At 40.1% G+C, this 26,103-nt stretch overlaps 1 protein-coding gene across 14 annotated transcripts in view; it reads right to left on the bottom strand.

Moving 5' to 3' along the window:
- DENND1B (DENN domain containing 1B) overlaps positions 1-26,103 on the bottom strand; it is a 279,446-nt gene that overhangs the window by 19,480 nt on the left and 233,863 nt on the right. For all 14 annotated transcript variants that reach the window (XR_008999472.1, XR_008999473.1, XM_057508165.1 and 11 more), the window contains 4 exons: positions 23,768-23,824; positions 22,454-22,561; positions 1,140-1,219; positions 106-322 (listed from right to left, as the gene is read on the bottom strand). Coding sequence is in view for 12 of the 14 variants with exons in the window: in XM_057508165.1 (XP_057364148.1) it covers positions 106-322; positions 1,140-1,219; positions 22,454-22,561; positions 23,768-23,824 (462 nt within the window). In the remaining 2 variants the exon portion in view is untranslated. The remainder of the gene's footprint in view (positions 1-105; positions 323-1,139; positions 1,220-22,453; positions 22,562-23,767; positions 23,825-26,103) is intronic.

Raw genomic sequence — 26,103 nt, 5'->3', positions numbered from 1 at the left:
TTTGAATATTTGACACATCATACAAATTAAATAAATGTTTCTACCACTAAGATTATAATACTGGGTAATCACAGCAGGGTCTTATAAATTGAAAAATCCACTAACCGTAGGTCTATAATCAATATCATCCATGGATCTAAAGAAATCCAAGCTCTTGGCCGCTGCCAGCTGCCCCTGGTCCGAGCTGTGTGTGCTCAGGGTGTCCAGGATTTCTCCCAGCAAGTCCATCTCTCCCGAGCAAGGAGTCTTCACTCTCATTTCAACAGAGTCATCACTTTCATAAAAATACGTAGAAGCGTCTTCGCCATCTTCAGAAGATAATCTGGAGAAAAGGGGAACACGCACACATGCTGAGTAAGCAGCCTCTCCCCAGTCACATTCCGTTAATGGAGGAGTTTAAGACCATGAACAACAAAACGGGTAATTGGTTCATGGCTGAATTCCTTATAATGTTGTATATGTCAATTCAAATACTGAAAATTTTGAATCATGCATTAAGAACAGTTTATGGTCCCTAATCAATCTGGGAGCAGAAGCAAGGCTTTTCACATAGTGTAATTATGTAGGTTTCAGGACACAAGCCTTAGAAATATTAGATTGAACACTTGAGAAATCTGCTGTAGCTCCAGTTCATTTTCAATATTTTTAATGTGGTTCTCCTTATACTTATTTATTCACTTATTTCAGAGAAGAATGCATATTCCTTTATATAGGCAAAGATATTCTTACTGCAAAAAAAGAATGTCCGTTTTGTCATATACCTTAGAGGTAACAAGTTAAACATAACTATTATTACTGCCTTCATTCTATATTAAATTAACTCTTAACACATTTCTTCTGATTCTACCATAGATGTAGGTGCTCCCTCTTCCCCCAAAGCAGTTTCTATCAACTCATGACCATCGTTGCTCCTGATATTCAACATGCCCCTCTTCAGCCGGGAGGAGCCTTAGGTGGGCCCGCTTCCCTTCCGGCGCCAGTGACAGCATCTCTCTGCACCACAGCTCTCCAGGAACATGGCAGTTCAGGTCCATCTTGCTTTCCTGTCTCACGGGTGCATATTCTTAGAAATAGCTCTCATGACCTAAAGCTCCTGCCATCAAACCACACGCTAACAGGACACCAAGCCCCCTACTCACCTGCTTGCTCTCTCTGGGTCCTCACAACCCTCACCACACAGAGCACCGTCAATGCTCTTCAGAGGTCCTTTCAAGCGTGCCTAGAGAGAGGGATCGATAGCAAATTGGCATTCAGGGCTACAATAAGTCTCTTTCATACACTTTAAAAGAACAGTTTGATTTGATAAGGGACACTTAAAAAGAAATACGCATTTAGGGTTTTGTAATATTGCCAATAACTTAACAAGCTGGGGAGGAAGAAGGGGAGGGAACCATACAATGTTTATTTTAACACTCACACCTCAAGCTAATGAATAAAAAACGAGTCACTGGATTGAGTATTTTGTACACATGTACAAATCACCAGTCTGTGGATCACCTAGGCAAACCTGACTTACAATCAATCGTATTTTCATGGCTTGTCCTGCTTCAAAACTCACCAGTATCTGCCAATCTTGTTTCTTTTATCCCACCTCCTCACTATTTTAAAGCTACTTCCTTACTCTGTGCCTGTGTGCAGGGACCACAGATTCTCAGTTACCTTTTTGTCAACTCTAACTTTTTTTTTATGATGCTATGGTTTTTTTCCTGCAGTGATCTAAATCACCTAAGCCATGATACGAGCTTCACAGGCACATCTCAGTATAGTTTTGTATTTCATAGCCAGGCTAAGGTTTGTCAATTTCTACATCAGGATGTTGTTAAATGATGTATCTTACAATGAATTTCTACAACAGAATTAAAACCAATCAGAAACACAACTGATTAATACAATGTTTTCCTCTCTGTGGGTGTTAAGCTTTGTACCACCTATACTCATAATAAATGTGCTTACAAATTACTTGGCTATTTGAAATAAATAAGCTTCTAATTAACTTACTGAATATGTATCAAGCATTAGGAACCTCAATCTCCATATATGAAGTAAGAATGTTCAAACAGTGAATGTGGCAACTGCTTGATAACGTCAAATTACTTAATTTGTTAAGGTCACAAAATAAGAAAAACAAAAGTAAAGAGAAAAAAATTACAATTTCATCAACATTTAAGATAGAGAAAAATGGTAGCATATTTAATAGAAGCATCATCAATTTCTGAGTTTATATGAATCTAGATCACCTCTCCCTTACTGTCCTAGTGCCCTGGGACCCAGGCACAGCACTTTCAGGAAGGACTGCACCATGCCCAGAACACACACCATGGGGCAGCAAGGCCTGGGCACAGCTTTGTCACTGGAAGTCTCTGTGCGGGTGGTCGGCAGCAGTAAAGCTTAGGCTGCAGGACAAATGGCCTACTGTTTGGGTGGGAATATTCAGCCAGTAACAGAACATCTTTATCTGGATTCATTAATCACAGGCATGTATTAGAAGCCTGCACATTAAACTAGACAGAAACTGAAATATAAATGACTAGGAAAAATAATCCCAATACACACAATACAAGTAAAAAAAATACATTTTTAACAATACAACTGACTAACTTTTGGGATGGGGTGCACATCTTCTTTATCTACAAAGATAGTAAACAGATGCAGATTTAATAGAATGAACTTTTCATATTGTACATATTTAGACAAAACAGTATTTATTCTATTTCAGATCTGGACAGAAATCACACAGTAATAAGTGTACATCGGGAAACTTTCTAAGGGTCAATAAACACTTTCCTCATAAATTATTATCTACAACTCCCAGAAGCAGGCACCCAGATAGTTATAATATGGCCTGTATTTGGGAACAGATGCTTTTTAAAAAGAGTGATTAAGAAATGGATCAAGAGAGAAGGCTAGAAACAGTCAACAATGTGAAAAAAAATGAAAGAAAAAGAATTGACTTCCAGAAAGAAAAACCCTGGAGGTACTCGCTTCGAAGTCCTGGTCAGCAATGTGACATGTACCCACTGCCGTAAGAAACAAGATTGTAACACTTTTCTGCTACTGGAATCTTCAGGAAGCATTAGACTGTAACATTTTCTCGTGTCCAAAAAGTGAGATAACAGCCTCTTTTCATTACGAAATTCAGGTTTTTCACATTCTGATATTTTAAAAATATGACCAACATGATTTTAGGAAATGAAGGTATTATAGCTAATGGTTAAGTCACAGAAATAGAAAAAAGTTACAGTGTACATATTATATTCCTTGGTTATCACACTGATTTTTACAGTCTCAGGAAAAATCCCTTGGTCTGTTATTTCTTTAATGGATACTGTTCAAAGTTCATTTAATGGGTTTGTTAATGGATATTGACACTAGTAATCAAATCTAACTTGGCATTAATAAATGCACTTAAGCAACACCTTATTTAGTAAACAATACTCTCATAAAAATGCACATATGCTGTTTCTACCAAGTGAAATGCAACCATTTCAACCATCAAATATTTTCCAATATACCTAGAATTTAAAAATACAATTAAGATGATGTCTCTCCATCCTTCAAATTATCATCATAAAATTTTTATGAAACTTAAATATTCATGCATCAGAATATGCCTTGGTAAGCCACTTTTTAAAAACCTCTATCTGGTAATTATGCTCTCGACTAATTAAGAGCATTAATTTCCCAAAAAGGTCACACTTCTTGGCATTTCCCACCCATCACGGTCAGGATCTACCTTTTTGCTTTGATTTCCTACTCTTTCTCACACCCAGCTGGCCAGCACCCACTACGGCAGCCGACGCGAACTGGCCGGCCCCCCACACGGGGTCACCGTCGCCCCACCGGTCACCAGGCGGCCTCGGCCAGAACCGCCCTTTCTGTTGCTCTCCCGTTAGGGCTGCAGTCCGGGCCTGCCTGCATCCCTGGTCACTCTGTTCTGAACCACAAGGCTTTCTTCCAATCCCTGGTATTTGCCCTCATTTGTTCACCACAGGACGTTTGCAGCACATGCTGATTTCTCTGCCTGAGAAGCTCTTCTCTTACACTTACCCCTCTTCCTATTCCCACTGTGCCTGTACTTGAAAATCTGCAGTAAGGGCGACCCCGTACCCGGGCCCTATTAATCACCCTGCCTTAGAGAATGCTGCAGTCTCGGAAGGCCGTGTAGCGAGGCTGCGCTGCTCCTTAAGGACACCCTCCCAGGGCTCCTTGCAGTTCCCGGGACACACCTCACACCCCTTCCCTAGGCTGGCCTCTCAGAAGGCTGCCCGGCCACGCGGAGGTCGGCTCCGGTCCCACCCGACCGCCCTCCTTTCCCGCACGCTCCGCAGTGCCTCCTGCGTCTCCCACACGCTGATGTGTCTCAGAACTCCCCTCTCCCTGGCTGTTCCCCTTTCTCCAAGCACCCTTCCTGCCGTGGCCCGAGTTCCCCTCTCAGGAAGCGCTTCCCACCCATTAACCAGCCTGTGCGTCGCGTGTGCGCCCGCAGCACCTGCCCACGGGGCTCGAGCACTCGCTGTGGTCACGGCGACGTTCTCTCCCCACTTACAGGCGTCCTGCCGGTGTACCTCAGCCCACACGTGTGCGGCACGTCATCAGTGTCGGGGAAACCATGCGGGACAGAAAGGACAAAGGTCACGGATGTCTTGCCAGCGGGGTTCCGGATGCTGCTCAGGAGACTCCGCAAGGCCGCCTGATTCTGGGGCCGCGTCTCTCACGGCCTTTAACTCCCTTGCCAGGAGATGACGGGACAAACTGTGCGCCCACAGGCCTGTCTGAACGGGGCTAGGACAAGCCGCTGTTACGGGACAAAGGTTGGCCCTATTTATGGGGCCAGTGCCTGCGACGTCCTTCCAGGAACACCTGCCTGGTGCCTAACTTTCTAGCAGGCCTGGACCCTTAGCAAATCTGTAAAACCTCTAGCGAAATTCACCCTCATGCGTAAACATTTCAGGTAAAACATATGGTGGAAAACTTTCCTTGGCTTAGTTTCCTAAAGTCAGGATAGCAAATAACAGAATTTATTAAGCCCAATGTGAGAATTCTTACAAAAACTTCCAGAAAGAAGTTAACTCTGTGGCCTTAGCTGGTCAACACTGCATGACTCTAGGCGGCTTATCGGGCTGGCCGACACTCCTGCGGCTCCGACGCCAACAGTCAGGCCTGGCCTCTGAGATAAGGACGACCTGTGCGATTCTGAGGATCATACATGGGGGACTATCAGGAGAACCGTGGAAGACTGAAATGGGCAAACAAGGCTGGTGTCCTTCCAAAGAACACTGGGCATCGTCCAGCACCCCTTTTCAGGGTCATCTGACATCACAGACGCCTGCGCCATCCACGGTGTCCGGGTACTATGACCCTGCAGAAACACTTCTTCCAGGGAGATGCAAGGACACGCTGTCCGGCCGAGACGCAGCCGTCCTGGAGCGAACGTCAGTGGTGCCGGTACCCGCCGGCATGTCCGCCTTGGTCCTGACTGTCCTGGTGTCGGCTTTTGGACTGTCCTCTGCACCGGTCCCTCTCGTCTCACCGGCTCCTGCATCAGCTAACAAGCCAAGTGAAGTAGGGGACTCACAGTCTTACCCTCCAACAGAGAATCGTTCTTTAAAGTGGGCACCTTTACTCTGTGCATCCTCCATACAGCTAGGTAGTTTCTGTTGACTGCTTAAATGAATTTAAAGAACTGATAAAATACATAATGTAAAGAAGAAAATACTAATTAACACAAACATTGTCAGTGTCCACAAAGCACAAAAGAACGTTACATTCACTGATTCACTCAACAAAGATCAAGAAATACCCCGTGTGTGCCAGGCACTGGGCTGTAAGCTAGGGCACAGTGACGACCAAGAACAGGCTTTGTGCTCATGGGGTCGCCTCCTAATAAACCAAGCCTGAACCACAGCGGGTGGTCACATGACTGCAACGCCCCCAGGAAACTAAGTGCTGAGAGAAGCCCGAGCTCCTCAGGGAGCTGAGGGCAGTCTTTCCCCGGGGGAGGTCTGTGCTGAGCCCTGAGCTCAGCAGGTGATCCCGAGAGCAAACAGAACCCCCTGCGACCCACCGGGAGGCAGCTGGTGCCCGGAGGCTGACACAGCTCTCAAGCCCGTGGTCCTGCAGTTGCCCTTCTCACCACTAGGCGGTACACAGACACCAAGAAGATGAAAGGCTGGAAGATTTACATTTATGGAGGTTATAAAGAAGTGGGCCAGTCCGGGGTCTCCAGCAAAGAGAGGGAGATGGGAGACGGGTGGGCGGACGCGCGCAGGGGCTGGACCCTGACTAGCAGACCTTTGCAACGGCGGGTAACAAAAAGCCATTTACTATTTGTTTTTCCTTCAAAAAATACTTGGGAACCTACTGAAAGCTGCTACTGTGCATTCCTTGAAATAAAGTAGTAGCCATTTCTCATTTCTTAAAAAAATTCTTGCTGTCTCTTCATTCCACACATATCCAATAGGCACCTGGTGTTACGTGTGCTGGAGTTTTCCATGCTGTGAGTCACACAAAAGAGAAGATGTTCCCTCCTCCTGAGAGTTCTAAAAATTACATGGTGGAAATGACAAAATACTGAATAAATACAGCAGTTATAAATATAAATTTATTATTCATTGTTTGAATATAACTGAATTCAAATTTTTTGATCACAGATGAAAACTTAGGTAAATGATCATTAATACTGGCCATGATTAATGTCAAATTAGTATTTCTAACAAGTAGGTTCAGTCAACAGACTAATAATATTTACAATACAGAACTGTAATTACAAACTATAAATAACAGTAAATTCTGGGACAAAATAAGGAAGCTTAGAAGTTTCAGAATTGTACAGACTTGGTGCAGTTGTGACATTAGTAACGGTCACTCACTGGTAACCCAGAGGCTGTACAAGTCAGCAAGTCACTAACGGCATCTGCAAATCTCCTGGGCGCCTCAGCTGATCATGAAAAGAGGGTACGTTTTTTGGCTGCAGAAGGACACTCCAAGAAAACAACGCAAGCAGAGTCTGACATCAACAAAGCAAACAACTGAAAGTCAGATGGGGAGCTGGACGCCATACTTCTCAGTCAGGTTCCTACCAGGCCCTAAACACATATAATAAAGTGCATACACAGTATATGTAAAAATCCATATAATTTTGGAATAAAGCACTTGTACAGCAAGGGATGCTTCTAAGAATGTGAAAAAAATTTGTAAATTAATGCAAAAGAAAGGTTATCAGCCTGGAATGAATTTTTTAAAGAAGATACCGTACTACTGAAGGGAGACACACAAAGGAATGAAGACTGGTTGTGACCCCTTCCACATGAAGGAGGCACTGTGAGCAGACACAGAGACAGAGGCAGAAGGCCCAGGTCCCGGCAGCACCCAGCCAACCGTCTGAAGAGACGTCAGGAGAGAAGTCTGCATCAGCTACGACACACAGCGAATGCTCCTCCTCAAAAGTCTGTGGATACAGGACCGTGAGACTCCGTTCTGATGCCCAGCAGCTGTGACTCTTGCAGTTGTCATTTTGGTCACTAGATGGCAGACAACTACTAATAAGGCAAAATGCTGGGGAGTCTGAACTCACAGCAGGGTCAGGGGTGGGGAAAAATAAGGATGCAGGCAGATAAATGGGAAAATAAATTTGTTAGGCTTCTTGAAACTAACATGCCTGTCACATATGAGTTTTTTTGAGAATAGGTACCTCTGTGCTACTCTCCCCACTTCAGGGTTGGAGTAACTGAGGTCAGAAGGGTTACCTTGCTACCCAAAGTCTACAGCAAACCTCTGAGCTTACGCATTTTGCAGCCTAAACTTACATGCATGGAACAGAATAATTAAAGAAACTCTACTATACAGAATTACAATGGCAATTCCTAAGACACACATGGTGGAGTATAACTTGAAAGAACTTTAATGTCATGTGTTGTGATTTTACAGGTGTTGATGGAAGCACAGTTGAGTGGCTTACCCCTGACTGATGTGCTTCAATGTGTTAGATGTTTTAAATACTAAACTTTTATTCATTAAATATCAACTTTACCACAAATTTGGGTGAACATTTTCCCTGCTTTACATATCAGGAAACCAGAAGCTTAAGGAAGCAAATGTCTTGGGTGAGAAGAGACAGTCAGTGACAGTGAGGACCCCAGGGGTGCTCTGCCTCCCCAGAAAGAGCTCTCCTTATGATTACAGCAGAGAAGGAAGTCCCGAGAGATTCTGAAGAAACAAACGTCCGAGAGTTAGCCTCAGAAGACTTAAGATGGTGAGTTTCAACCTCCTTGTTTTCAATGGAGGTGGGAGTTACAGAATGCAGAAAAGTGCTGACGACCCAGGTAAGCGGACGGCAAGATGAAGAGGCCAAAGGCACTGAGACGGACGTTTCTGCCAGGACAGAGGAGGAGACTGGAAGAATTAACAAGATACATGTGTGGTGAGGTCTGATTGATTCAGCTGATGAAGGGCATTACTATAAGCTTTTTTAGAAGCATCAAAATTATATTTCTGAGCAGGTGGGTGATACACTAGTCTAGTTCAGGAGGGAAGACTTTGAAGTGGTCCAGACACATCCAAGAACCCATTACTGACTCTCCTAGTCCATAGGGACCTTGTCTTTCTCAGCTTCATTGACTTTATTCCCTATCACTTGGTTGCCACCTGATATATGCTCTCATATAAAGGTAGTGCTTCATTTTAACTACATTCCTGTCTTACCAAGTCCTTGAGACCAAGAATCCTATCTTTTCATACATTTTGCATCTAATTCCACTTACATTTAGAGTGCAAAAAAGCAGCAAAAGAATGTTAGCTCCTATCATCCTAACAATGAGACAAAGCTGGATAACCTAAAAAAAAAAATCATAATTTTTCTTGAACCTGTCAGAGCGCTGACTTGTAATGCAACCAAGTGAACTGAATTCCATTGAGTTATAAGCCCCTCCAAGGAGAGATAAGAGGCAACATCTATTTCATTCTTTGCAAAGTACAAGGGAAGAGGTAGCTAACATATAAGCAGGGAAGAAATCTGCTAAAATGTCAGTCTTAAACACCAAGCATGGGCTCACATGGCAGCCTGGAACAGCCAAGAGTCTAGAAGACAAGGAGGACTTGCACTCCCAAGCTCTCTCACAGACAAAATCTTATAATTCTATTTGCTAAATCAGGCAACCCTACCATTTGGTGCTGCAGAGAAAGACTGGGGCAAACAGGAGACCGAAAAGAGCTTCCCTGATGGTGCCAGGCCTGTAGGAGGTGATATGCTGGTACAGGGGGGCAGATATGAAGGCCCAGTTGTTGTTCAAGGCAATCATTTATATGTAACAAAAACCTTAAGCTGCTGCCAGATGGTCAGCAAACTCAATCCCAAGATGCTGGGGGAGGTGTGAGAGCAAAACTCTACACCCCAGGGAGGAGCAGGAGACCTTTCAGCACAGGCTCCTACACTAGAAACAAGCAGAAGTTCGCTACCATCAGCAGAGGGCAGGCAGCCCTCAATCTGCTACAACTAATCACAGATATAAGGAGTTCATCTTCCATGGGGAGGGAGAGGAGGGATGCTAGGAAAGTCCCACACCTGAGGCAGGAGCACATGGCCTGCTAGGACTGAGAATGGCCCAGAGCACAGTGAACCCAGGGAGCTAGGGCCAAGCAACCAGCGACAGAGGTCACCTGCCGGAGGAGAGGCGGGAACACTGAGGGGATCCTGTGTGTGGCTGAGGGGTTCCAGGGCTGCTGACAGCTGAGGGCACAGGGGGAAAACTAAGAAAAACTTTCCTGTACCTCTGCTGGAAGTGCTTCACTCTAAGAACAAGGTGATAGCAGCCCACTGCAGGTAATGACATCAACAAAATCCAAAGCAGTTCAACTTGTGTGGACTCAACCTCTTGTGTTACCAGCATTACAGAAGAAGAGTTTGGGTTATTTCTGTGTGTATGTACTATTAACTGACTCTTTACTCCTTTTTTACACACAGGACCCAGCACTCATGAACTACCAGAAATAAAACAGTGAGAAAAAAATTAAATATGGACAATATGCATAAACAGATGATAGCAGAGAGAGAGAATTTATAATAGTCAAGTTGCAATGATAGAAATAAAAAAAAACGTGATATAAGAGATGAGGAATTCTTTTGATGGGGCTCATCAGCAGACTGAAGAAAGAATCAGTGAATTTTAAAGCAAGTCAATAGAAATGATCTAAAATGGCATTTCTATACATTAAAAATGACTATCTGAAAAAGGAATAGAGAAAACAATCCCATTTACAAGAACAAAAAAATAATAAAATGATTAGAAATAAATCTAACCATAAAGATCTATACAACTAAAACTTTAAGACACTGATGAAAAAAAACTGAAGACAGAAAAATAATGGAAAGATACACTATGTTCATGGATTATAAGAGTTAATATTATTTAAATGTCCATCTACAGATTCAATGTAATCCCTACTAAAATTCCAACGTCGTTTTTCACAGAAATATGAAAAACAATCCTAAAATTCATGTGGAACCACTAAAGACCCCAAATAGCCAAATCACCAAAGAACAAAGCTGAAGCATCACACTTCCTGATTTCAAACAGTATTACAAAGCTGTAGTAATCAAAATTGTATGGTACTGGTATAAAAACAGACATACAGACCAATGAAACAGACTCGAGAACTCAGAGATAAACCCGTGCATGTATGGTCAACTGATATTTGGTGAGGAGGCCAAGAAGATTCAATGGTGAAAGGACAATCTCTTCTTCAGTAAATGGTGGTGAGAAAACTGGATATTCACATGCAAAAGAATAAAACTGCATGAATTTCATCTTACACTACTCACAAAAATTAATTTGGAATGACTAAGGACTTAAACCTAAGACCTGTAATCATAAAGTTAATAGGGAAAAGTTGACGTTAGTCTTGGTGATGATTTTTTTGAATATGACACCAAAAGCACAAACAACAAAAGCAAAAATCAACATGTGGGACGACATCAAACTGAAAAACTTCTGCACAGTGAAAGAAATGATCAGCATAATGAAAAATTTCCCCCCATTCTCATGTGAGAAAACATTTGCAAATCATATATATAATTAGGGGTTAATATATAAAATATATAGGGAATTCATACAACTCACACAAGCAAAACCACAACGAGAAATCACCTCATAACTGTTAGAATGGCTGTCATCAAAAAGAGATAACAAATGCCGGCAAGGATGTGGAGAAAAGGAAACTTTGTGCACCACTGGGAGAAATGTAAAATTGGTATAGCCACTATGGAAAAGAATATGAACATTTCTTTAAAAAATTAAAAGTAGAAATACCATATGATCCAGCAATCCCACCTCTGGGTACTTTCAGAAGGAAATGAAAACACTCTCTCATAAGGGTACCTGCACCCCATGCAAACTTGCAGCACTATTCACAACAGCCATGACGTGAAACACCTAAATGTCCACCAGTGGATGAATGGATTAAAAAATGTGGCACATATATACAACAGAGTATTATCCAGCCATAAACAAGAAGGGAATCCTGCCATTTGTGACAACATGATGGACTTACAGGGCATTATGCTAAGTGAAATAAGTCAGACAGAGAAAACAAATAGTACATGATCTCATTATCAAGTGGAATCTAAAAGAGCCAAAATCAAAGCAGAATGGTGGTGGCAGGGGCTAGGGGTGGGGAAAAGAGATGTTGGTTAAAGGGCACAAACTTCCAATTCTAAGTTCTGGGACCTCATGTGCAACACAGTGCCTCTAGTGAGCAGTGCTGTGTAATACACTTGAAAGTTCCTGAGAGTGACTTAAATGTTCCCACCACCACAACAAATAAATGGAAATTATGTGAGATGAAAGATGAGTTAACTAACTTTATTGTGGTAAACACTCTGCAATGTATACATGTACTAAATTTAAAAAATGAGAAATTATCTAAACAAACATGAAGAGAAATGAGAGCCAGGAAACAGCAGTGAACAGCATGGAGCAACCAGGAGTCGGGGGTGCTGTCACCTGTCTGACCCACTGCGCTCCCGGCACAGAGTGAGCTTTTTTACTAGATTGTTGTGGGGTTGCTATGGTAGCTGAGAGAACAGAAACAGCATTACCCGATTTTATTAAACTTACAGTGAGTGCTGAAAGAACAAATTCTATCACTATGCTAATTTCAATCTCTGCTATAACACTACAAAGACAGACATAACTATTATAATTTTATATCTCTGAAGGCTCCGTAGATTGGAGAGGTTAAGGAAGTCACTCAAGGTGAAATACTGCCAAGCGGCAGAGCCGATACTCTAGCCCCGGCCCGTTGTACTCGGAAGCCTAAGGTCCTCACACCCCTACGCGGCACCCTTCTAGTGAGTAAGGTCTAGAAGTGAAAAGGGAGAATGAACACAATGGTCAGTGAAGTGAAGTCTCTCGGAAATGGCAGACGAGGGTCATCAGTGAGGCAGGAGGAAAGTACTGTAGATATCCGGTAGTTTTTGTCAACTGAATTAGACTCTCCATGAGGTTTTTCCATTTGGTCCACATTGTACCATTAACTGCATTAGAGGGAGCTTATTTTAGTTAAAATCAAGCTGGGGACTCCTCTAGAATTAGACTGAAGAAATCTCTGTATTAGATTTTGGAGAGAGAATATCAGAATGGACCCCCTGACAGACTCTTTTTATTGACATTACAAAGTTTCCCTTAGGAAGTTTTTACTTCCTTTAGGAAATTTATTTTGGCAAGGTATTGTATCAAAATCATCAGAGAAAGACGGTACTGTAGAATTCATTTTTCCATTTTGTATAGTCAGAGGCTATAAAAACCTAACCAAGGGCAACAATGTACCAGCCATTCTCCAGGTCCTCTCACCGAAGTGTGCTGATGGGTGGCGGGCAGACCGCGTATTCACAGGGCTCATTATCCACCTGTGATTATAAGCGACATGACTAGGAATTAATAGTCTTCAGCCAGCTTTTAAGAACTGTTCACATGCTAAGTAATTATATTAACTATAAATATTTTAAATATATTATTTATTTTTTCTATTCTTTAGTATTTGAAAAATGCAAAATGTAACAAGGCTCTTGCAGTGACTCTTCAGCACGGAGAGATTACTGAGCAGCAGCATGAATACAAGTTACATGACTACCAAAATATTATTCTCAAAGCAAAGTAAATAAATACGTAATCTTTTGATAAATGGCAAACTATTTGCAATTTCTCTTCTGCTGACAGGGTTTCAATATTTCAACATTTAAAAAGGTTTCTGATACACAATGAGTCCACTGTATTTTTAAAAAACACAGAATTTGGTTGCTTTTACTGACTGAGGTGGAGATGAATTTTCTAGCTGGGATAAACAATTAAAAAGTCACATTAATGAACAGAACCATATTATTTCCAATCATTTTAATAAACTGTAAAAAGTACATTAACTAAAGTTTAAAATATTTGATTTATAAAATAATTATAATTGGATTTTATTTTTCAGATTAACATATCAATATATAATAAGCGTAAATGTATGTGTGTGGAAAGAGTCTTAAAATTGTTTCTGTATTAAATGTAGCAAGAATCTTAACAGAAATTGCAATTATATTTTGGTTTCAAAAAGCATTATTTCACAAATGTCAAAGATACTGATAAAAGCAAAGAGAGAACAGACTTCTGTGAAATGACCAGTATTATACCCAAATGTTAGAAGAACATAAAGAACTTCCAGAGAAGGCTGCAAACATAACAGTCCTGTTTTGTAATTGGTATGGGGGCACACGCTAACTTAAAATATTTATATATTATTCTAATACTTTATGCTCCAATCAGGAAATATAACAATGTACAGTAGATATAAATCCAGTTCAAATTATAATAAGATTCTATTGCACTGTTGTAGTTATACCTAATGATATTCCGGTCAATTTCTCTCTTGAGGGACATTAACAGTAGGGCAGCAGGAACCTTTACAAAGAAAGGCTGGCTTTTCCTTTCATCAATGCTCATACTGATCTCTGACCAACCTTAAAAGCAGTTCTCTATGTACAAAATAGCAAGAAAATCATCATTTCTTTATCCAGGACTCCTGGAACAAAATAAAAATTTGTCTATAAAAATCTAAACAAAAAACTGTCTAAAATATTTTTGGAATAGAGACCTGTTAATTTCACAAAAGCCCTTAAAATAATTCAAGTGGTAATGGGGGTAACTCACAAAGTTAAACAGAACAGAAAATAGTGAGGGAAAATATCAGCAATCTGATTACTGATGTAAAGAGTAGAATTGTAACATTCATATTTACTAAATGGAAAAATTGAGTACCTTTATTTTTGTTTCAAGACTTTGTAATAAAGGACACAGCCATTTGTGGCAATAAATTTGAGAAGTACAATTATAACATTAAAAAGATATGTTTCAACGTAAAAGCATCTCATAATATATACTAGACTTGTTCACATAAGCGAGGCCATCTTCTATTACATCTTTTTAGTATACTAGGTATTATTCAGCACAGCTAAACATTTAAAAATGAAGCCCTGGTCAGTTAGTGAAGGAAGTTGGTTTAGAGTTACTTCTTTGTAAGAATAATGCTCTTGAACAGTTTTATGATGATATAAATGCTTCAATGTGCCCTCTACTGTGTTCCTAAAAGTTACTACTCTGAAAGACAGATTTTATAATTATAAATTTTGTTTTGGGTAACTGTCTGCTGACAAAGAAATAAAGTATTACAATGCCCACCAGGGGGCACCTTTGTAATCCAATACTGAATTTGGGTGGGTGGGGGGTGGCAGGGCACAGATTTAACTATAATCAAATTTGACATGTTAGAAATTAATATTATTTCAACAGAACAACAGAGAAAGAATAGTTCTCTTTAAATTAACAATGTGTTTTCATTGAGGCAGTATTTTTTGTGGGCATCTTTTAATTGAAACACTTACCTAACTTATTTTTTTTAATTTCTATCATTTGAGACTTAATAATAGATTTCCTTATCGTTTTAATTCAACATTTTAGCGTGACCGTAATAACAGTGCTCTCAATACTGGTCAAAATTAAACAAAATGCTAGAAGTAAAAAAATAAGGGCTTTTTGCTTATCATGACTTGGTTAAGCATACTTTTATTATTTTATAAAACTGATGACTGAGTATTCTTCCCAGTTATCTGGGCCACCACCATGCATATTCCTTCCTTCTCCTCCCAGCTCACAACTGTCTTTCTCATTGTGGCTTAGAATCGCTTTTTCTTGGTCAGAAGCAGCAGGGTCTACCCTCTGCAAACAATGACTGTACCATTTCTTTCTTGACCAATAAAACAAAGCCATTCAGTGGGCTGTATTTTTCCAAAGATCCCAACAAGTGTGCCATTTTCTGAGACCTGTTATGCCAACCTGGGCAAGAAACACTACTTTTAATTACTTTCATTTTATTCCCAGAGTTCACTGAATTCCTATGACGAAAAGTGTCAGAAATACCATACTAGAAGCCACACACTAATGGTGTGAATATTCCATCATTTAATATATTTAGGAAATAATTTATAAGATAAAAACTTAAGATTCTCTAAATTTCACAAAAATGTCATTTGCAGCATTTAAAACATGAGATTTATTATCTGTAAGATGTAAACTAAACCACCTGACTGCTCATATTTTTTAAAACACACTTACATACTGGGATTTATTTTAATTTCCCATTCAACCAAAACTTGGCTTTGAAATGCCCTACTTTCAAGTGTCTACATGCCAAAAAGGTATATGTAACTTTTAAGTGCATTCTTTGATGAAATTACATCTCTTATCAATTATGAAACGAACCCCCTGCTGTTGCACTAGATTCTACAAATCCATTAGGACGATTTATAAACCATCAAGTACACGAGCACACAAAAAGACGGCAAAATTTCATTCTTAGTGTGGATTTCACCTTACATGATGTATAAAAATGGAAAATCACACAGATTTCACATCATATTTTATGGTGCAAACCTCTTCCTTATTTTCTATATGTCAACAGATTTAAAAACAATAAATGACCACTAGCTTAATAGTACTTGGTCTCATTAGTAGAAATCACAACTTCTACACATATTTCTATTTGTAAACACTCTATTTGGGTTAAGGTCTTGACTATGTTCCACGTGTGGGTATCTATCAACAGGCACCCTGCTTTCTATCATATTACAAGCGGAAAAATAACCTTCCATTCATAGTTTCTCATGTAGTTTTTACACAGTTAACTGGATAGGCTGAAAGTAAATCTGAGGGCATTGCTATGTGTCCCAGACATGAAATGGTTAAGAATGATGTGTGTGCCGGGGTTTCAATAGGGCTGACAACGAAAGAAAAGCTCCGATCCCCCGATCCCCTGCTCTCACTGGTCCCGCCCCAGGGCTGTGCCTGCTCAGGGCCGTCCATCTGCTAAGGCCGACTTGTGGCACAGCAACACTCCTGCCTGCGGCTTGCCGGTCTAGTGAGTGTGCATATGTGTGTCTCACACAGACACACAGATACATACACATTATAATTATACAATAAGAATCGCTAGTGTTATTTTAAATGGTGCTTAGATTCATATGAATTTTGTATATTATCTGAAGAATTTCTCATTCTTAGAAAATTACAATCAATTTTTACTGGTAAGTATTTTAAGCAATTTTAGATGATAGACTTAATCTAAACATTGTTCACTAAGTCTACAGTATTTGGTTCTAAAATAAAATTGATGAAAGAAGGTAAGTATGTGTCAAGATTAAAATGTTCTGCACCATGACCACCGGCAGTATTCTCCCTGGAGACGACCAGCTCTGTTTTCAATAAAACCAGAGGAGGACCCTTTCCCTGGAGCCCTGTTAGACGGGGGCTGCTCTTGGAGCTGTCATCTCCACACAAAAGGGAAAAGGGCTGGGCTTTACAAATGTAGAGCCTAACTGGGAGAGCTTCATGGCTGTACTCCTGACATTTATTTAAGCCTCATCAACAAAACAGGAAATAACCATACTAATTAGCAGACTAGTGCACAAATTACTATTTGTTGGGGGATAGATGTGGATTCACCATCTATTCCAAAGATAAGCTAAGTAACGGAACACAGACCTAAAACAACACACATTTTCATTTTTATTCTTTTCTGTATACCCAGACTCTGAAACTTTTTCAGTTCAAAACACATTCTTGGAATTTAAATTATCATGATCTCATTTTCATCTTTTGAGAACAGATGAAAATACAGGTGTTTCATTCACACAAGTCTAGCTGAAAACTGGAAATGTAAGGTTCTTTATACAGCTGAGTCAGCTTGTCAAACAGATGAGCAAATGGGCTAGGAACGGGTGAGTCAAGCTCATATTCTTCATTTAGATAACTTAACTGACAATCGGATGACACACTCGAGGTCTCATAAACTTACAACCCAAGAGATTTTTCAGCACAATAAGCTGTATATTTATTTTCAAATTTAAACTAGGATGTAAAGTCATGCCTAGTGAGAATGAAGATGGACAATTTTAGGTCCCACTGCCTGGTGACCAGAGGCCCCTAGAAAGTGACGTCTGTGGGACACAAGTCCGCGGAGGAAAGTCGGATGCTTGTGCCTCTGCAGTAAGAGACTTGCAGCTCGGGGCACGTGTGGAGGCGTAAGTGGGTGGCTGCCAATGGCTGATAATCCACATACATCATCTATAATGCCTACAGCACCCCAGGAAGATGACATGTACTGTCACTGCCATTCACAGAACGCAGAAGGCCAGGCCCAGGGTGGCTACGCTTGGTTCAGTGCTAAACGTCAACCTTGTCCAAAGTCAAGTCCCTCTGGCTATGAGCTCCATCCCCTTGTCTCTGACAGGCACCCCACCTCCAGAATCAGCGGGCCCGTTTTCCAATCTCTGTCCCTGCTATTTATTACCTGTAGGGCTCTAGGCACATTTCTTAATCTCTGCTCCCCTGTTTCTACATCTTAAAAATGGGGATAACAGCTCTCACTCTGCTTGGATTATTGGGAGTTTTAAATTAGTCATGTAATGCACACAGACATACACAGCCATCCTCACTGTTAATCAAGGAACTGTCTCTATTCATCAGTTTTCCAAGCCTGCTCTCATGTGCTTTATGTTATTTCAGTTGTATAGAAATTGACATTTGGAAAATCATAGTAAAAAATATCAAACTTACCTGGATTACCAAATCCCATAGATCTGTACAGAATCCTGCTTTTAGGTGCCTGAATTTACCACACTGCAAGACTTCTAACGGTTATTTGAATAATCAAGCATAAAAAGGGGCCTAGGCGTGCTTCCACCAAGAGGCCAGTTATAACAGGAGGAAGTGGTGCTACGCTTTTCAACTCAGGGAGACTTACAGAAAGGAGAGCAAGTGCCCTAAGCTTGTTTCTGCCTGTAGCCTACTTCATTTTTTGAAGGCAGTTCAACTCCCCTGTGAAAGTTAAGGCAACAGCTTGGAAGCAAGCTGCCTTTGAGAGAGTATTAATGAACTTGAGCATTTTAGATAACAGAACTGCAGAGAGGACACCAGATACAGAGCAGCAAATTTCTGTCTCTTGAAACGCTGGTTCTCGCCTCCGCTGGGTTCCTGCACAGACTGGAGCTCTTGGGACCTCAATTTGCCTGCACATCCGCCTGGACAACCCATTTCCTTGAAGCATTGTGCACCTCCACAGCCTTTTAAAAAAAATCTTTGTGCATTAAAATCATGGTTGTGTTTTTCTCCTAATTTTGGCTGCTAAGCCCTTAGCTTCTTACTACACTTTCCCTCTGTTTTGAATTTTATCTGAATTAAATGAATTTTAATATTTCATTCTATGATTCTTTGTAAGATGTAAATTTATTTTTGGAACAGGTAGAATATATATGAGTAATTAATACATTATATATGTATTAATATATTACATAATCACATTAAAATATATATGTGAGTAATTAAAATAATATCTCTGACATATTTATAAAAATCTAGATTCTGCCTTTAATCACATCTAACTATTCCTAGAAATGCTTACTTATTTAACTGAAAATCTGTGCTCATGGTTCTAGCACCAGCCTTCTGTCTCCCCCACAATAAACAGGCACATCTCACCTACCTGCGCTTTGTGGACCCTGCGTTCGTGCACGTTGAAGGCTGGTGCCGGCCCTGCACTGAGCAAGTCTGTCGGCACCATTTTTCCAGCAGCATTTGCTCACTGTGTTTCCATGTGCCACAGTCTGGTAATTCTCCCGATAGTTCAGATTTTCTTACTATCACTAGTGATCAGTGATCTTGGATGCCACTACTGTAATGCCACAAACCATGCCCATCTAAGACAGTGAGCTTGGCCGATACATGTGTGTGATCCACCATCCCCGTTTCTCCCTCTCCTCAGGCCACAGTGTTGAAATTAGGCCAATTAGTAACCCAACAATAGCCTCTGAATGTTCAAGTGAGAGGAATAGTCCCCCTCTCTGACTTAAATCACAAGTTAGAAACAGTTAAGCTTCGTGAGGAAGGCAGGTCAACAGCCAAGCGAGCCTGAAGCCAGGCTTCCTGCACCGGTGAACCCAGTTGTGAATGCGAAGAAAGAGTCCCTTTTAAGGAAATCAAAAGTGCTTGATACGTGCACACGTAAGTGATAGAGAGTGAAGCAGCCCTATGGCTGACACGGAGGACGTTCTCATGGTCTGGAGAGAAGATCAAACCAGCCACAACACTGCCTCAAATACAGCCAGAGCCTCATCTGGAGCAAGGCCCCAAGTCTCTTCCACCCTGTGAGGCCGAGAGAGGGGAGGAAGCAGCAGCAGAGCAGCTGGAAGCCGGCAGAGAAGGTTAGAAAGCCAGTGCGCAGGTCATACGGTGAACACGCACGCAGAGGGGACAGGGCAGGCGGGAGGAAGAGACCAAGAGAAGGCGGGGCCGGTGCAGGGGCTGTGGGGACCGACGCCGTGGTGCTGACACTCTGCCCAGCCTGCTTTCTGCGTTTTGTGGTTCCAGTCCCACCAGAGGCCTCCACACCTTCCTGCGTTTGGGCGCCCTAAAGGATGCCTATATCCTTGTAATAAGTACTCTAATACTGTCTTACTTCATTTGCTCAAGTTTGCTAACATTATGAAATTAAAAATAATTCAAATCAGGGATTACACGACAGCTTCCATGTGGATGCACCATGGTCTGCTTTTATGAACAGGCTGCCGACCGCAAGTGCTATCACTTCAGAGAGCTGTAACTATCCACCCAAAGAAGTAAGATCAGTGTTGCATGAAAATGTGCATTCTGGTAACTTTGGCGTGAAAGAAGGGTGGGAAGGAGCAATGAAAAATTGCCAAAGGGCCTCAAATTTACCTCTTTGTTAAGTGTATATGTGAATCTAAAACTAAACAATCAAATTTCAATTATAGAAAAAATACAAGCAGAAGTAAATATTAAATCATGATAAATATTACTGGAAATATGAACTCAAATTATTTAGCTGTTAAAATATATTTACACAGATATATACACCTATTTATATAATAGGACATACATATATAAAGAACATACATACCAGGTATGCACATTCCCTGAAACACAGATATTTATCACTTGAAAAGTAAAGGTTGTTATTCAGACATTATCAGCATCTCAGCATCGGCGTAATACATCTATAAATATGTTGGTTTAGTAAATACCTATATGCCAAATAGGAAGATCATATTATAACTCTTAAAAGAATAAGCCCTACTTCTCTTACTTCATGTTAGAGTGAGTATTCATCATGCCCCCTGAAAAGCACACAAACACTCATTAATGAATGCAGATAACTGAATTAATGATATTATAATAAATGACAATCATGAGAATTCAGGATAAGTATACAACAAATGCAACCTATTATCCTGTAAAGTTTTCTACAACCTAATACAATTTTCAGGTATTATATCTCTAGGAATTATCAGAAAACAAAAATAGAAATCAGTAACATATTTTATAGTTAAATTATGATAGAAACACTATGCCATGTTAAAGGTCAATTTAAAAATTTAAATATGAAGAGCTGAAAACAGTTTTCTTAACTTAAAAATGAACATTTAGGATACATGATTCTCCAGTTTAAGTGTTTTCAGCTTAAAGCATCCTGTAGGTAACAAAGATCCCATATTTTCTTCACATAAAAATCTATTTACCATGGGAAATATAACCTAAATTTTCCAATATTAAGACAGTAAACATTTTGCAAAAGTTTTAAGATGTTAAAACTTGAGTATAGATAGGAATTGAACATATTAGAGATGGGTAAAAAACTGAGAATCAACTACAAATCTGTCATCAGTTTTAAGTTAAATGTTTTCCAGTTAACGGTAGTAGCCAGAGAAGGTTTATATACTTGGAGAATAATTATTTTATTGAAAGTCTTACTTCAGGTGTACAGTGACATGTACTGCTAACATGCTGCAAGTAAGCAATACTAACACATGAAAGCACAGCTTCCTAAGTGCACAGATCATAGAGAAGGCACGCTGTATGCTCTAAAAGTGAAGGCAGACACCTTGTTTTTCCTAGCATGCCTGGAATAGTCCCTGGTGCACAGCAGGTGCTGGGTATCTGGACTAGCAGGTTTTCTTTACTAGGCTAGGGATCGGCACAGCCTCGTGGCTGTCTCCCTGTCCTAAAGACTTGTGGGGGCACTTTAGGCCCCCTCTCCGGGACTGTCTGCAGACGCAAGAGAGCTAGCTGGACACGGTCTGTCCCATTCTGCCACTAAGTAGGTATGAAATCACAGTAACAGGTGTGACCACTCTGGCTGTCACTTCCTCATCTGTAAACTTCAGAGACTCTAAAAATGAAGCTCAGCAGCTGCTTCCAGTTCCATCATTTTGCCACTACGATCTACTCAAGAATTTGTTTTAAAAGCTAGTTTTCTAAGGCCACTTAAAATAACATTTGGTATACACAAATTTTGCTTCACTAGAATCTTCAGAAGCATTCAATGATGCAAAATCAGAGACACATATAGACAGTTTCCCACTTGAAAACAATATTTTTAAGTAGTGTCAGCATATAAGCAGAAGCTTTAAATATTGAGAGCAACTAAAGTATCTAACTTTAGAAAAAGATAGACATAGATTACTTCATATTCTAATTTCTATAAATTATTGTAATGGTCAAATTCCCATGTATAAGTTTCACTTTACTTTTGTAGTAAAAGAAATGTGTGATTTTCCTCTCATCAGAAAGCTCTCACACTATTTTCTATATATAGCACACATTTGACTGTCTCCTTCCCCTTAATGGACGATGAACTATTTGAGGACACAAGGCATGTAGAGACTGGTGTCTGGAATATTTGATTCCCGATCCCCTTGAGCCTGACCAGATGCCAATGAGTCATTTCCATGACCATAATTTCAGGTTTTCTTATCACATGACAAAAGATTAATGAAAAAAAAAGCGTGCCTGAGTAACTCATTGGAATTACACCATTTTGGAGTTTGGAGACACAGGGTAAACAACCTTACCTGGGCAAGCTTATGCTTTTCTAGGTTTCCTTCCTTGTCACCATGTAACGTGTAAAGGGGTGTGTACTGTACAGAGCCAGAACAGGTCCCATAATCTTCCTCATTTTCCTACATATGAAGAAATACACAAGTAATGACTTAAACATACTCCTTTTATCATTCTTAGGCAAGTTTCTGGTACAGATTAAGTAACAGAATAATACTTCAAGTATAAATTTAAAGAATTTCTTTAGGTATGCTCAGTGAAATAAGCCAGGTGGAGAAAGACAAGTATCAAATGATCTCACTCATCTGTGGAGTATAAAAACAAAGAAAAAACTGAAGGAACAAAACAGCAGCAGACTCACAGAACCCAAGAAGGGACTAACAGTTACCAAAGGGAAAGGGACTGGGGAGGATGGGTGGGAAGGGAGGAAGAAGGGGAAAAAGGGGCATTATGATTAGCACACATAATGTGGGGGGGCACAGGAAGGCAGTATAGCACAGAGAAGACCAGTAGTGACTCTATGGCATCTTACTACGCTGATGGACAGTGATTATAATGGGGTATTTGGTGGGGACTTGATAATAGGGGGGAGTCTAGTAACCATAATGTTGTTCATGTAATTGTACATTAATGATACCACAATAAAATAAAATAAAATAAATAAAAGATTATTTTTAGGAAGAAGATACATTTTTCTATATTATGAGTTAAAATAAGAAGATCATTTACTCTCCATCACCAAAATGGAAGTTTTAAGCAGTATTTTTTCTCCAAAGGTAGAAATTTGAAACATAAGTGATAGAGTCTACGGGGAGGTGACATGTGATCAGAGAAAACACAGATACACACAGACACTCATATACATGCAGCAGTCACAGACTGAAACACGTACACCCTCAAACACAATGTTTTGTAAAATGAAGACTATGCTTCAATGTGCAGCAGTTTTATGGAGAGAGTCTATAAAACCAGAGGACAGCATCCCTGGCTTAATCCCACACCAGAGATCATCTTTTAAAAAATTTTCAGCTTGAAGCAAGAATTTCAATTGTGATATCAAGGCAATCAACTTTATGAAAGCATACATCCGTTAAAGCACCCTTGAAGATCTCCATAGTTCTGTGATAAAATATGCAAACAATGAAGAGATTATCCAGTGTATGCATATAGAATGGCAGGTAGTTGCCAGAGGGCTTCTTATGAAAAATACATTCTTGAACAAAGGGCTAAGCATATTTCAAACACCATTAAAAACATAAATCTCGTGATCTGTAAACTATAAGCTTCAAACTAATGCAGGAACTGAGGCAGAATGAAGAGTGACATACCTTGGGCTTCAGCTTACTCTTCACCTCCTTTATTCCCTGCTTTGCGTGATTTTTTGCCTAGAAAACAATAATACAAGTGTCTGCTCAACATGGTTCTACCACCATTTAAGGAATAAATATATGAGACCTCATTTGATGAAAACTGCTAGTTGGAAAAAGAACAAATTATAACATAAAATTATTTTCAGGGATACCATACACTTACTCCTATACTTAAATTAGTTGGTGAAAACATGATTAGTCTCTATTTGCATTCAAATATCACACAAAGACTAAATAACATTTGGCCTATTTTGCCTCCTACTCTATAAAAAACACAGAAGAAACAACCAGATTGCTAACAACTAGTCTTCACTGGAAATTGTGACTAATTGGGGGAGAAAAAGAGAAAACATCATGGCAGCAGGTTTTTTGGGCAAATGTGTGGACTTTAAAGAAACTCCGGCAACTTTATGAAGCTTATCAAAGTGCTCTTACAGTCAGGCGTGCATTTTTATTAGCAGAGCTATCTTAATGTCATGGTTATTTCACATACAGTTTTTCTGGCAAAAATTGTAAGTCCTTTCTGTTCCACAGGGAATCCAGCCCTGGCACTGAACAGCTCAGGCCTGCGGGGTACGACTTCACCTAACACACCTAAAGGCTTTCATTGAAGCCTTCACCTTTATGCCACTGGAAATCCCCATTCACGTGGCCACAGTGAAAAAGAAAAGAAGTTCACGTTTATTTTGTGTTTCCTCAGTATTTGTCTGTGTTGGGTACCTAGCATGCAGTATAGCATTTAATCATCATGCAAACTCTATGACGTTACTACTACTATTATTACATTTTGCAAATAAGGAAAGAGACTCAGAGGGGATAAGTCTGCATAGCCTAGATTCAAATCCACAGCTACTTAGTTCTTACGTCCAACTTCCTCCCATCTCAGAGAAGGAAGAGCCCCACTGAACCTAAGTCTCATGAGAGAAAAGGCATTGTCAGTCTCGTTTTGCAGACACGGAAACTACGGTCATGTGGACTTAAGACTTTGGACTCCAAAGCCCTGGCTCCTTCCAGCAAACCATACTGCTTTGCCGAACTACTTCTAGAAACAGTAAATACACATCTCTCACGTTCACTTGCGGTGGAGGGGGGGGCGTCTTATTTCTCTCCTGTTAATGTCTGTAGTACCCAGGATAATATCTGACATATACAATAACTGCTCAGAAATGTCTTAAACTGAACTAAGCAATTACTTCTTTGTTGTAAATGAGCTGAAACTAAGCTAAATCACACACAGTAGAAGATAACCAAAAAAGCCAGTAACACTAAGTTACACTTTCACGGATCTTCAGAATTAATAAAGCATTTTCACATTCATTATGTTATTGGTAAGGCCACTGAATCTACTTAAATGGTCTTCTATTAATCTCTACATTTCCATTAGATAAAAAGAAATAATTACCTAAAGTTCCTGTTCCCATCTCCTAGAATTTGTACCCATCTTTACCCACTTTTGGACTATATTCTAGTTCACCTAAACATTCTTCACCCTCCCAAGATGCACCTGATTCTCGCCTACCTTTTCGGATGCTAATCATTGTTTAGAGTCGGATCTGGGGTTAGTTCTGGTTCTGTGACTTATGTAACAACTCATTTAAGTACCTGTTGCCCACGTCCTCCACTGACCTCTTCCAGACCATCTGGAAGATGGGGCACAAATTCTATCCTTTTCATTTGCCAAGTTGAAACTTAACCAATAAACAAGCATTCTCTTCAGGAAAGCACCCAGCAAATGGCTTTGGCTCATAATTTAAAATGCAAAGACTTAACAAGAAAGTTGACTTAGAAAATCTTTTAGCCAAATCGAATATTATATTCAGTTTGCTGTTATTTTAAGATTTATGAGAGAGCATGCATGTTAACTCTGGTTTTCTTTATGGCCCCTATAAACACCAAAAAGCAGAAACATAGAAAAATGTAAGCACAGAAAAAATATTCTAAGAATAGGACAAAACCATTATTTCCTTCAACACACAGATACTCGGGACTTCTGCAGCAACTGCAAAGCACAGGGTAACGGCAGCACGAATGCAAACATCTACTCATCGGCCTGTGTACTCACTGGTCTGACTCCAATGACCAGCGATTTCCATTAGCAGAATGAATGGAAGAGTTAACTATGGTTCTCAGTTTTAACAAATTTACTCTGTATAGTGAATCAAGGTAAATAAATTGTTATACCCACAGAAGAGAATTTGGGAGTTTTGTTCACAACTATTTGTGGCAAAAGGAGGAATTTCAGAGTTTATTTCAGAGTATAAGCAGTCTAGATAGGTGAGTTTTAGGTACAACTA

This window comes from Manis pentadactyla, chromosome 9 (assembly GCF_030020395.1).
Source record: "Manis pentadactyla isolate mManPen7 chromosome 9, mManPen7.hap1, whole genome shotgun sequence".
Classification (NCBI taxonomy): Eukaryota; Metazoa; Chordata; class Mammalia; order Pholidota; family Manidae; genus Manis; species Manis pentadactyla.
The sequence above is the reverse complement of the archived record's forward strand: the minus strand, read 5'-3'. Positions and strand labels throughout refer to the sequence as shown.